At 40.1% G+C, this 12,903-nt stretch overlaps 1 protein-coding gene across 1 annotated transcript in view; it reads left to right on the top strand.

Moving 5' to 3' along the window:
• Positions 1 to 12,903, top strand: part of LOC104466313 (talin-2) — a gene marked incomplete at both ends in the record, with an annotated part of 60,495 nt that overhangs the window by 6,086 nt on the left and 41,506 nt on the right. Inside the window, 8 exons of the mRNA XM_010079692.1 lie at positions 2,517 to 2,610; positions 5,460 to 5,549; positions 6,692 to 6,814; positions 8,109 to 8,252; positions 8,435 to 8,596; positions 9,680 to 9,820; positions 10,388 to 10,569; positions 11,651 to 11,783. Coding sequence (XP_010077994.1) covers positions 2,517 to 2,610; positions 5,460 to 5,549; positions 6,692 to 6,814; positions 8,109 to 8,252; positions 8,435 to 8,596; positions 9,680 to 9,820; positions 10,388 to 10,569; positions 11,651 to 11,783 — 1,069 coding nt within the window. The remainder of the gene's footprint in view (positions 1 to 2,516; positions 2,611 to 5,459; positions 5,550 to 6,691; positions 6,815 to 8,108; positions 8,253 to 8,434; positions 8,597 to 9,679; positions 9,821 to 10,387; positions 10,570 to 11,650; positions 11,784 to 12,903) is intronic.

Below are 12,903 nucleotides of genomic sequence, written 5' to 3'. Positions count from 1 at the left end.
TGATATGGTCAGGGTCAGGTATTTTTACTTTCTCTTTTCTTATGGAAATGAAAAAAGAAGCACAGCTTTGCTTCCTGTTAGTAAGATGGCTTATCTTCTCCTTTTATTCGTATCTTCTATGGTACTGTGATTAATCTTCTTGTATTTTCTTTCCTTTCCTCCCCTTTTGTTCCAGCTATAATAGACACTCCAACTTTTTCCATAGCTTTGGCCTCCTTGTGGAGGCATTTTTCTGGACTTCCTCTGGCAGTTTCATAGAACTGCAACAGTGGCCAAGTTCCCTGCAGGATCCAAGTATTTATCTGCTGTATTTGATGAAAACAAATGTGGCTTTTAGAGTCCTAGCAGTCCTCTTTCACTCTGGGGTTGGTGTTTGAGGGGCCACCTTCCTGATTCTACTGCCTCCAAATAGTTTTAAAAGTAATGCTAGCGCATTGGGTGTATTCCAGAGTACGCCCACAATATACTCCCTGGTGTGTAGTAATGTTATTCATAAGACCATATTGCATCTTCTACAAAGCTGACAATTCTAATCTGTTACCAAGCTGGGTTTTTTTTCTTTAATCACTGATCTTCTCTAAGTCAATGTGCATTCTTTCTCTTAGATAAAAATCAACAGATTATAAGATATTTTTGTGTGAAGTTTCTCTGGGAGTGAATTAGAACCTTTCATTTTTTCCTTCTATTCATATGTCTGTATGTAACAACATTTTTCTGATGCATAGAAATCACTTATGTTTAGGAGGCTGAGAATCCATAATTTCTCTTGATGTTATGTTAGTGAAGCCATGCATGTTGTTTTTCAGAGATAGATAATTGAAAAATATTTGTTCATACACATATTGACTTGGAGAATATCAATGATAAGTTAAAATAAAAAAACACAACTTGCTAACAGACTATATGAATATATAGCAGGACTACGTGTGTATAATGAAGTATGCCAGACAGGGCACCAGGCATGTATATGTTACAGTCCTAAAAGGCAGAGGAGGTCCGGAAAAATGGCTCCACAAGGACATGAAAGCTACTGGAAAGGGTAGGAGTCTCAGTTAGACAAATATGTCTATCGGTTTCCATTCTTTTTGTCCTGGAATTAAACATAAAGCCTTGTGTATGTAATAAGCACATCCTGTTTCCTTTCCTAGCAGTATGGTACCATCCATCTGGGTAATCATGTTATTGATGTTACCAATCATGTTACCAAGTGCCAGTTTTCTTAAAGGGGAAATAATCCAAACGCCATGCAGAGTTTTCGAGGCCAGAGGAAAGCAGGTTCTCCATGCACTCCAATTTCACAAATTTTCTAATTTGCCACAAGAAGCAACACAAAAAACTTGCATTCCACTATAATGTCAATACAAGCTAAGTTTTTGCAAATTGGTGACAACACGCCTAGCTATAGAAAATTATCTTTGATTAATAACAACGAACGACAGACTTCTACCTCCTCCTGCAAAGCCTCCTCTTCTAGACACTACTTTCCTGGGTGTTTAGCCATTAGTCTAAAATGAATGTAGCTATAATGAATTTTGCTTAATATCAGAGCATTCACTGAAAACAGAAATAGTGACTATGTCAGATTCAGCCTGTTCAAGAACATCAGAACTGTGAACTCCCATAGAAACGTACTGCAGAATATCTTGTTCTCTGTGGATTTAAACCTAAGGGAGCCGATGCATGTTGACTCAGAGTATCAATGATTAGGTAAAGAGAAAAAAAACCAACTTGATAACAGACTGTAGAAATCCAGAGCAGGATTATCTGTGGGTAATACAGTGTGTCAGACAAGACACAAGGCTTTGCTAACAAAGGGTGTATAATGAACTTTATATTCAAACATTTTGTTACATACTGACTACTTGTTTCTGTGTCTTTTAAGACTTCTGAGGTGCTAGCTGAGAAATGATTCTGTTGGTATCAGACCTGGAGAAGTGCTGAAATGCCTTTTAAGTTAAGCAACTAAGTTAGGTCACTGTGCTAGTGTTGTGGGTTGACCTTGACCAGCTGCCATGTGGTGTTTTTCTCTTTCTTAGCAATATTTTCCAGAGGTGCCACCAGCTTGGCTGCTGGGCGCAGCTGTGTCCTGTGGTGGGTCTGTTGGAGCTCTCTGGAACCAGCTGTACCCAGCATAGGACAGCCCCTGGCCTCCTCTCAGAGAGCTCACCCCAGCAGCCAAAAGTTGCCCACAGTTACTTGTCGCTGTGAGATGAAGCTTCTGTTTCTTCTGGAATAATTTCTCAATTGTTCACACCGCAGGGATAGATTTTTCAGGTGTGGATCACTATCAAATGCTTTAGTGAGAATGTTTTTGCTCCTATGAAGCTCGTTAAAGAAGAGGACTCTAGATGAACTGTCTAACATATACAGTTAATCCCCAAACACTGAAAAGAAAAAATGTAGTAGAACATTAAAGTTTTAAATTTTTATGCAATGTACAGTTAATGAAACAAAGGTTTTAATAAGAGGAATAGTTTAACTTTAAAATGTACCTGTTTTCCTTCTACTTTCCCTAGAGCTGTGACTGAGAGTATAAACCAGCTCATCACGCTGTGCACCCAGCAAGCTCCTGGGCAGAAGGAATGTGACAATGCACTCAGAGAACTGGAGGTATTACTACATTTCAAAAGATCTTATTGTATTAAATAAAATGGGCCCCAAATGTTTGTTTCTTTTATTTGCTTTGTCCAATCAGCTCCTGTCGCTGTCTTCTCAGTTGGTATCTGTGGCAGGGGTTTTAATTGCATACAGTGTGAACCTCTGTGAACATCTTGTAGTTTGGGCCAGAATGAAATTTACTGCCTTGTCCCCATCCTCCTCTTCCCTGCCCCTCAAAAGGTACAGTTTAGTCCTTATTATTTATTCTTACTGTGAATTAAGGAAGAATCATGATGAGATGGACATTCCCTGCACTGGAGTGAGCTGCAGTATCTTGATTTTTCTGCTTATAGAATGTTATTACTGACATCCCAATTTAGGATTATGTGTACCACCTTTTGCCCTGTTGCTCCCTGCCATTTGTTAGCGTAGATTTTTGACGCCTTGTGTCTGCTTTGTCCCAATGAAGCCAATATGACGTGTGTCAGTACAGGTTTTTGCAAGGTGTGTTCAGGTTCATGAGTGAAATGTTTGGCTGGCTAGAGACAGTGGGCAGCGGGTTGGTTGAAAGACTTAATTCTAAGGCTGTGCACTGATCAGAGAGACAGCTGCTTACAATAGTAGGAGATGTAATCTTTTAAATTTAACTAAATGTTTGCTGTCAAGGTCAGAACACCGAGTGATGACTGGCCTGTGTAGAGAATATAAAACACTTTCAAGTTTTTATTTCTATTCCTTGGTATCAAAAGGATACAGAGGTCATTGCAATGCTTTCCAGGATATTGTGAGCTTTTGTAATATGCAAGTCTACAGTCATCAGCCCATGGGCCGTAATGTAACGACAGCCTGAAATCACTGCAGAATGTAGGGGTGGAGCAAGCAGGGGGAGTGAAGCACCATTTCTCAGGACTTCCTGAAAGAGAATGGGGAGAGAGCTGCAAAACAGCAGGGTTGTGAAAGGTCAGAATTCCCAGCAAACGAGCCACAGAAAGCTGAAAGCTTAGGGGAGAAATGTAGGGCAGAACAGCCTGGAGAAGCCATTGCAGAGGAATCTGTACCAATAGCATGGCTTGCATGGATTGCGAGCAGAGCCCGGAAAGGGCAGAAGGAAGATCTGTGGTTTCTTGAACTTGAGGAAGCACTTCCCTGAGAGGGACAGTTAGTGAGAAAAGCCCGGGTGTATGCAATTAGATTAATTTCTTAGACGAGGGAAACTGAGGCAAAACTATCCAGTCCTGAAACCAGACTGAAGATTGGTGTCAAAGTAACCTGAGGAACCTATCAAATTTTGGGGAAGGCTTTCTTAGTAGTCTTAACTTATGTTTCTTTTTTTACAATGATTAAGCTCCTACCTCTTCCCTGAATGAATTTCCCCAACTCATCACCTACTATTGGTAGTCTCCCTGAAGCTTCTTAAAAGTACTAAAAAGTTCTGTTTCTGTAGAAAAGTGTGTCTCAGCTTGGATCTGATAGCCTGTCAGTATGCTCTGTAGGCTTCCCTGGAGACTCTGGAAAACTGTGTTCAGAGAGGACCTTACTGTATGATCTCCAGTGAGATAGCTAAACTTGCCCAGAATTTCAGGTGAAAGGATTAAGCAAAGTGTTATAGTAATAGCAAATGTCAGTGGGAAGTTGTGCTGGCTCATGATTTGCTGTTCTGTTTCCTTACATTCTGTGGGCTACTATCTCCATAGTAGTGCAAGTACTGCAGGAACACTGTTTGCTTTAGAAGATGTTATTTAAAGACGGAGCACAGCAATGAAGAGTTGTTGCAATGTCTGTGAGAACTAAGAGGCGAGAGGTAACTGGAAACTGTTTTCTAGATAGGACTTCTTCCTCACATCACCTTGTTCTCACAGTTGGATTGCTGTAAGGCTTTAAGTTGGACTATAGCTTTAAAGAAAGCAATAGCTGAGCTGTTAAAAATGTTGTAGGTGTATCTTAATGTTAGAAGTTTAGTTATAAGAAAAGTCTAGGCATTTAAAATCATGCCTAGACTTCCTTGTAGGTGAAAGGCAAACATCAGATACAGATGTTAGTATCTTCGATACTTATGCACTTTACTGTCATTGGAAAGATTAAAAGTCTTTTCTATCTGGTATTTGGCAGAAAGTAGTGTTCCTCAAAACTTGGAAGAAGTCATATTACAGTTTTTTTTTTATATATAAGAGATTTAGTCTGCTGCATTTTACACCTTTTTACAAGTTTTGTTATCTAAATGCATTGATTCTTTTAAATTAATATGTGACTGACTTTCACATTGTTATTTCCAGGAATCAGAATTGCCTCAGAAAAATAAATTAAATCCAACTCGTATGTGTAGTTTTCTGGCAGAGGGAGCTATGTTGGTGGAATCTGTTGGCAGTAGTAAGAGGCAGGCAGGTGGTTGACTTGCACATGGTTTGGTAGCTCGTTGTGTCTCCAGACAGCACTCAACAAATGGTGGCTGGTCTTTCTGTCACTCTCGTAATTCCACTTATGAAATTTAAAATAGTACTGAAAACATATATTAGGCTGTTGACAACCGACAGAAAAGCAGATTTCCTCGTATCAGCTGAGCATTGGTAACTGACCATAAATCACTCATCACAAACACAAGGTAAACCACATTACCCTGTATGTACAACAGATTTGCAGTGCACAAATGTGTAGTTACCATGCTTTAGGGATTGTAGGGTGGGATTTAATGTGTGGCACGCTCATCTGTATGTGAGCCCTCAGTGAGTGTAGTTTTGTTTGCTTGCCGGAGACAAAGTTGTAAGATTACATTGGTATAAGCAGGATAGTTGTGATGGTCTGTGTTCTTCTCAGCTCAGTATTTCGGGTTTTGTCAATAATCAGAGTATCTTTTATTATTTCAGACAGTTAAGGGAATGCTGGATAACCCCAATGAACCTGTGAGCGATCTCTCATATTTTGATTGTATTGAGGGCGTAATGGAAAACTCAAAGGTAATTTTCTTTTCCCATTTCTGTGACAAGTGTAAAGTGCGTTCTGATTATTGGAAGTTTCCACACGTATATCAAACGTGTTAGAAACACAGCACAGTGTTTATAGCTAAAATGTATGCCGCATTCCTTGATAAAACTCAGCCTGAGCTAGGTCTCTTACAGGTAATTTCAGTTTTTGGTCACTTAGAAGGTATATTGCCTTGCCAAGAAATTATTAATGAAGTGACTGGTGTGCAATGCTGTTCAAGTTTCCTCCTCTCTCCCATCCTCTCATGTGTATTAGACAGCATGTCATACTTTCATGATATGCTTTGACTGCAGCTATGTTAGAATGGCCCAAAGCATAAATGCGAGGCTTGGCAATGAAATATCATTATATCGTTCTGTGCAAAACAGCTTAGAGAAATGTCTGAGTCCAGATATTCCGGCACATCAGAAAATCTCTGTGAAATCTCTTAAGGTATTTGTCAACATACCGTGTTATACATCTTTCTTCGAAGCTTTGCTTTTGGTGGTGTTATTACTTGATATATTGGAATTGTCTCAGATCCTTCCTTCTCTAAAAGAAAAAGAAGGTGCTTAATGGATGTGCATGTCATCTTATATCTAATGCTCTACTGCAGCAAGATCTTATTTTGAATTTTAAAAGAAAATAATCTGAATTCAGTGGGAGACACTGTGGGAATTAACATGTATTCTGACATTCAGATGGTTCCAGCAGACTGGATGCAATTCCACTGCATTTCAGTGAGTTCTGGGGGCAAAGAAGATCCCGGATGTGTTGACTGGGGGAGTGGTGGTCGTGTTCTGCAATCTGTGAAATGTACTTAGTGCCAGGCTAGCCGTGATGACTACTGGATGACAGCAAAAAATAATGAGGGTTAATTCTGTATCCTTGTAGTTATGCACACTCTAATAGTTTTTATATCCAGCACTGTCAATCCAGCGTAGTTCAGCATGCCTTATCACTTACGCCACACAGAGGAATGTGCCTGATTCAGGGAAGTCAGTTACTAGCTAAAATTTCTGGAAGCCAAGACAAAGAGGTTTGTGGGCCAGAACTGGCTCAAGGCCAGGAATCACTTGCCTTTGAGTGGTAAGGAAGCATATTGGGAAGGTAACTTTGTTTTTTAATTTCTGAGGTTCTTGGAGAATCAATGGCGGGCATCTCCCAGAATGCAAAAACTGGGGATCTTTTAGTCTTTGGAGAATGTGTTGGAGTTGCATCCAAGGCTCTTTGTGGCCTCACAGAGGCAGCAGCTCAGGTAAGCTACTGAAGTCTGTAAAGCAAGTATATGTTTTTATTTTTTTAGAAAGCTCATGTTGTGGGTGTGTAAATCTGAAATTCACTTCCTTGTGGCCAAACAAATGATGACCTTGTTCTACACGGCGTGCTCTGTGTAGAGCCACATAAATTGTACGTACACTGCTGTACGTTGCAGAAGCAGCAGAGTGCAGTAAGATGCGTATTTTCTAAGGAAGGGAAATGACACCAAGAAGGAAACTTTTCTGAGCAGAAAGCAAATATCAAAGCAGTGGCATATGGAATTCATGTTTGCAACTCAACCTCTGAACTATTACATCATTCAGAAGCGCATAAAACCCGACCACAGTTCAAATAAGTTAATCAAGTTTGGTTTAGTTTGTAAAAATTCATAAGGAGCACTACTAATTTCAGACATTTTAAATAATAAGCAACCTCTGTCGGCTGATACTTTTGGAATAACTGACATTTTTAAGCTACTACAACAAATTTGAGGCTGGAACTGGTCACTGGGGTTTCACTGGTCTGATAACTGGGTGACTTGAACTCTCGAGAGCTGATACAGCCTCCGCAGTGAGGGATTTGGCTGTGGGGGATCATGCTCTGCATCGGGAAACCGCTTCTTGATTTCCCCAAATATGGAATGTCTCAGTACAGAATTAATCTCCTCCACATCTAACCCTGCATTGCCTTACGGGCATATCAAGATGACAGATAATTGTATCTGTAATTGAAATGCATCAGGAAATCTTCAAATACAGTTTTGACAATTCAGCCAATTCCTCGTTGTTGAGAGGCATGAAACTTTTATTTAATTGAGAAAGAAAGTTAGTTTGGCCATCAGACATCTTGAGGTGCAGTGAGACCAACCACTGCAGACTTGATGGGTCCTACACTCAGCAGAAGTGCATTTGCTGTGGTTTTCTACTCAGGCCTGAGGAAAACACTCACTACTTCCAGCTGTGGTTAATCCAGTAAATAATTTGCTGATGCTTGTGACCGTTAAAGCTCTTTCCATGGGCTATGCGAGTGAAAAATAACATTTCTAGGGATACCAGCTGCTTAAATAGTGGAGAGTTTTGCTTTGAATAAATAAATTTCACAAGTGTAAGTTTTCTTGGTTTCAGAGGATCCTGGAGATTTATTACTAAACAAAATGATAATATTACTTCACAGTATGATTTCTGGATAATCTCTGACCACCATGTGCTATGACAAATGACAAGTTTATCAAAGAGCCAAGACAGATTAAGCATTGTTTCTTAGGATTGTTTTCTTCCTTTCTTCATTTCTAGGCTGCTTACCTGGTTGGCATCTCGGATCCAAACAGTCAGGCTGGTCAGCAGGGTCTTGTTGACCCAATTCAATTTGCCAGAGCCAATCAAGCAATCCAGATGGCTTGCCAGAATTTGGTAGATCCAGCAAGCAGCCCATCCCAGGTGATTCCGGAGGCTTGCAGTGAGATGTCAGTGTTGGGACACGTAACTTCGCTGTATTTGTGCAAAGGAGTTTTGGTTTGCAACTGTTGCATGGCTTTGAACTGTGACTTTGCAGAGCTAGAGTATAGTAACTGTCATGCTCCTTTGACATCTGCTTGTTTTGTGCTGTCTATTTTTTACAGGTATTATCAGCTGCCACAATTGTGGCCAAACATACTTCTGCTTTATGCAATGCTTGTCGCATTGCTTCATCAAAGACAGCAAATCCTGTTGCCAAGAGACATTTTGTGCAGTCTGCCAAGGAAGTTGCAAACAGCACTGCTAACCTGGTTAAAACTATCAAGGTACAAATGCTGCTTAATTGTGCTTCCTTCTCCCTTTGTGTTTTTGTTTCTCTTTTTCTTTTTTTTCTGTTGAGACCAAATTAGAACAGTTAGAAATATCTTTTCACCTTCTGTGACATGTATGGTTTAAGAAATCATTAATTACCCTTTTGAAGACCTGACTTGGAAAACACATTCAGTGGTATAACTGTGCTGTAGTCGAGATGGAAAGAACTGGGCAATATTAGTGTGAGGAGGGGCAGCTGGCCCACCCACTATGGGACACCTCTGTGTTTATGTGTTTAAAGGTCTTGCACCATCAGAATAATTTGCAAACTGAATGTGAAGGTTTTTAATGGTGTTACATTGCTCAATATCTGGACGTTTGTGGAGGTATTTCTGACAGCTTTACCAGATTTATAAAAGAAAAATAAAGAAATAATGCTGGGAACCAAACAAGCTGTTTATGTTGCCGCTGTTTAATTCTCCTGTTACTAATAGTCTGTTATGTTCCAGATACCTGCCTGCAATTTGTCAGGAGGCAGCTTTTCCTCATGCAAGCAGAAATAATACTTGTTAAGCTGTAGAGGAGTCATGATTCTAAAACCCTGCTGGAAGCCATTACTGATCTGCTACTGAAAGTCTTTTAAAATAATTATGCTCTTAGGACTGGAAGGTTCTGTTACATTACACAGAAGGTCCTTCCTGTTGAAATCTTTCCTATGAGATTATGAAAGAGATCAGTTGCCTCATGTGAAAATGAGAGCAATAAATTATTGGTTTGCTTAATTTATTATTTTTTTTTTAATCAGTCTGTAGGAAAGAACTACCTTGTTAGCCACTTCCACTCTTTAGAGCAAGAGGGGCTGAGATGCTGTTGATGACTGTCATCAGAGTGCAATGATGGGAAACCTTCATTCAGTCCTGTGAAGCAAAGCAGCAGTTTTCAGTTTAGGGTCAATAACCAACTAAGTAAAGAAACACTCGCTTAAAGGATCACAGCCTTGTTTGTGGGGGAACTTTCACATGTTGTAAGCACGCAACAGTTTAAAACTATGAAGAATTAAACAATCATCCTTCCAACCATCATTATTTATTTTCCAGGCCCTGGATGGTGATTTCTCTGAAGAGAACCGCAACAAGTGCAGAATTGCTACTGCACCTTTGATAGAGGCGGTGGAAAATCTGACAGCGTTTGCTTCGAATCCAGAATTTGTCAGCATACCGGCACAGATCAGCACTGAGGTAGGGCAGGATGTTGCACTTCCACCCTCAAAAAGTTGAAAATATTGAATTAATCATGTGTCGGGAGACAGGAAGTGAGTGTAGAGACCTGACCCTGAAATGTCACTCTGTTCCTGGATGTTCACAGGGCATTCTGCTGTTTTTTGCTTAGCCTGTGACATTCAGTTTTGTACCAGTAGGATAAAACTCGTTAGGCACAGTAAGCGCTGGCAGTCTCATGTTAGTAAAGTGATACAGTGTTGTAGTCGAAACAAAGTTTATTTTCAATTATGGCTCTGTAGTCTATGATTACACAACTGTCATAATTTTCTCCTGTTTCTCAGCTGGACGGTGCCTTTCTAAACTTGGAAAGTGTTTCTGAAGTATGTTACAGAGAAAGCAGTCGGACTGCGATGATTTTAGTGCTGTTTCCATGTTGACTATATATGCGACTATAATAGTATGATACAAGAAATGATAATGCCATTTAGATGCTGTTAATTAAACAGATTATATGAGCAGAAGATGTGGACGAACTCAAATAATTATTTAAATGTTCTTTGTGTCCTTGTACCTTTCTGACTGCAGGGATCGCGAGCACAGGAACCAATTCTAGTTTCTGCTAAAACAATGTTGGAGAGCTCATCTTTGTTGATCAAAACTGCTCGTTCTCTGGCTATCAATCCTAAAGACCCTCCTACGTGGTCCGTACTAGCTGGGCATTCCCATACTGTCTCAGATTCTATCAAGAGTCTTATCACCTCTATCAGGTGTGTCTTTGTAGTAACTTTTTTCTGTCCGCCCTTAAGCCATAATAAGTCCATAAAGAATAATACCATATGGCCATTAGCACTGTGGTGTTTTTCACTACTGGAAATTATTTGTTCTGTGATGCACAATACCTCCCCAGTTATGCTGAGTGTTTAATCCTAATTGATGACTGCAGCCCTTGGCAGCATAGGGTTGTTCTTTGTGTTCTGTTCTCCTTCCCTGGTTCCACCTCCAGTTCAGTTCAAGGTAACTGTAGTAGAGAATGCTGTAGAATAAAAAAAACATAGCTAATATTACCTCCATCCTGATCACGTACCAACATACAGTATGTGGAAAATGGAAAAATTTTTTCAGGTGAATCAGACAGTATATAAATTACCTTTGCTATCTATTCATTACTGTAGTGTTCTCGGTTTAGTGCAAGAATGCTGTAGCCAGAAGCTAATATTTGTTATTTTTTGAACTAAACCTGTCTATCCCTTTCTTATTGAAAATTGTAAAGTGTAGTTCTAAAACTCTTAATATGGATTAAATCAAAATGGCATTAAAACTGTGAGGTAAGGAGTGCTTACAGTTTCATTGATTTTTGATAATAATGGTACCAAAATAGCAAACTGTGTGTCAGGACAAAGTACATTGAAACTAGCCTTTGTTAAAAGATACATTGGTCTGAATGTAATACCTAATACCTCAGGAATTGTGTTTTGAGACAGTCAGTTGCACTGTACAGAAACATTAATATTTTTTCCTAGTGTCTGTTGTGTTTTCGTGTTGACCTTCATTACTGGGCCATTCTGGCCATCCCAAGGAGGTGGAATTTGCCCTTTTCTTCTGAGGCAACCAATTTTTCTTTTACCTAATGATTAAGAGAGGAGCGATATGTGTGCGTATGTCTATGAAAGTGTGCAGAGTACTCTGTACGTACATCAAAATCCCCTAGGCAGACCACAGCTAGCTTTTGTCCTTGTTGCTCTCCTCCCACGTGCTCTGTTTTGTCAGGTAATCGAGTACGCTTGTGTGCATTCATGAAAGAGCCTGCCTCCTTCCCACTGTGCTCAGCTCACTATTTCTGTCTCTCAGGGACAAGGCCCCAGGCCAGCGAGAATGTGATTTCTCCATTGATGGGATCAATAGATGCATCCGAGACATTGAGCAGGCCTCCCTTGCAGCTGTCAGTCAGAGTCTGGCCACCAGGGATGACATCTCAGTTGAGGTAAGGGAGATAGCACAGGAACAAACAGAGCAGTGCTGAGCAGCCTCGCTCAGCCTTCTTGGCTTTTCTTTCCGTTTGAAGATTTGGAGTTGAGCACTCTGCACAGTCTACCGGCGGGGGGGGAGAAGTATTCTTACTGGAATCTTTCTACACAAAAATTGCATGCTGGCCAAAGTGTATCGCTGCTGGGAAGATGCCAGAATCACCACGCAGAAGTAGGGTTCAAAGTAGTTACTCTTAACCGCCCATCCACATGTTATTCTGACATCCTGTGCTGACACGACCAACTGATAGTTGCTGTTTCTCTGGTGCCTTGCCATGTGGAAGTTGGCACATTTCTGAAACTAATTGGTTACTAGAAGTCCAGTGTTGTAAGTGTCGATGCCATTTTTCTTAGTGCCTACTTTGTCATTAAATAAGTGAAATCTGGAGTTGATGTTGGTATGTTCACATAAAAGAAGCTTCCTTCTCCCCCCACACGACCCCGTGGTAACGCAGACCAATCCTGTGCTGTTTCAGCATTTATCTAATTGAGGACAGGCCATCATGTCAGACAGCCTACAAAAACTCAGCAACTCATGATCAGATAATCAGTTTGGTATTTAGTATCTTTTTGTACTATTGCTTCCTGAAGTTATGTGTCTCTTTGTGTATTACAGTGGTTTCTTTGGGCTGTAACACTGCGTGCTAGAAACATCTCAGACTAAATGAAGCTATATAAAAGAAGTTATTACAGGAAATATGTCATAGATGTAATTATTTTCTACTTAAAAAATTCAGTCATCTTGGACACCATGTCTAACTGAAATAAACATTACTGAAGATGGCAGTTATTTATAAAACAGTGCAGGAATGTAATGAAGTGCAAAAATAGTATTTATTTTCTCTTGCCTTTCATTAGAGTGAGCTAAGTCCCAGCGGTGTACAAGATATTAAGTGGCTCTGAATGCAAAGCCAGTATGTATGTCTCGACAAGCCCAGGAATATGCTTTTCTTATGCTCCTGTCCTGCAGGTGGTGTTCAGGAGATCAGTCCACATCTCTGTCCCTCAGAGATGTCATATTTTTCCTTTGTCTTTCCTTATAGGTGAATTTCTCCTGATAACTTCAAAGTCTAGAGC

Source organism: Pterocles gutturalis, unplaced genomic scaffold (genome assembly GCF_000699245.1).
Source record: "Pterocles gutturalis isolate BGI_N339 unplaced genomic scaffold, ASM69924v1 scaffold18059, whole genome shotgun sequence".
NCBI lineage: Eukaryota > Metazoa > Chordata > Aves > Pterocliformes > Pteroclidae > Pterocles > Pterocles gutturalis.
Note: the sequence above shows the minus strand (reverse complement) of the source record. Positions and strands in the feature narration are given on the sequence as shown.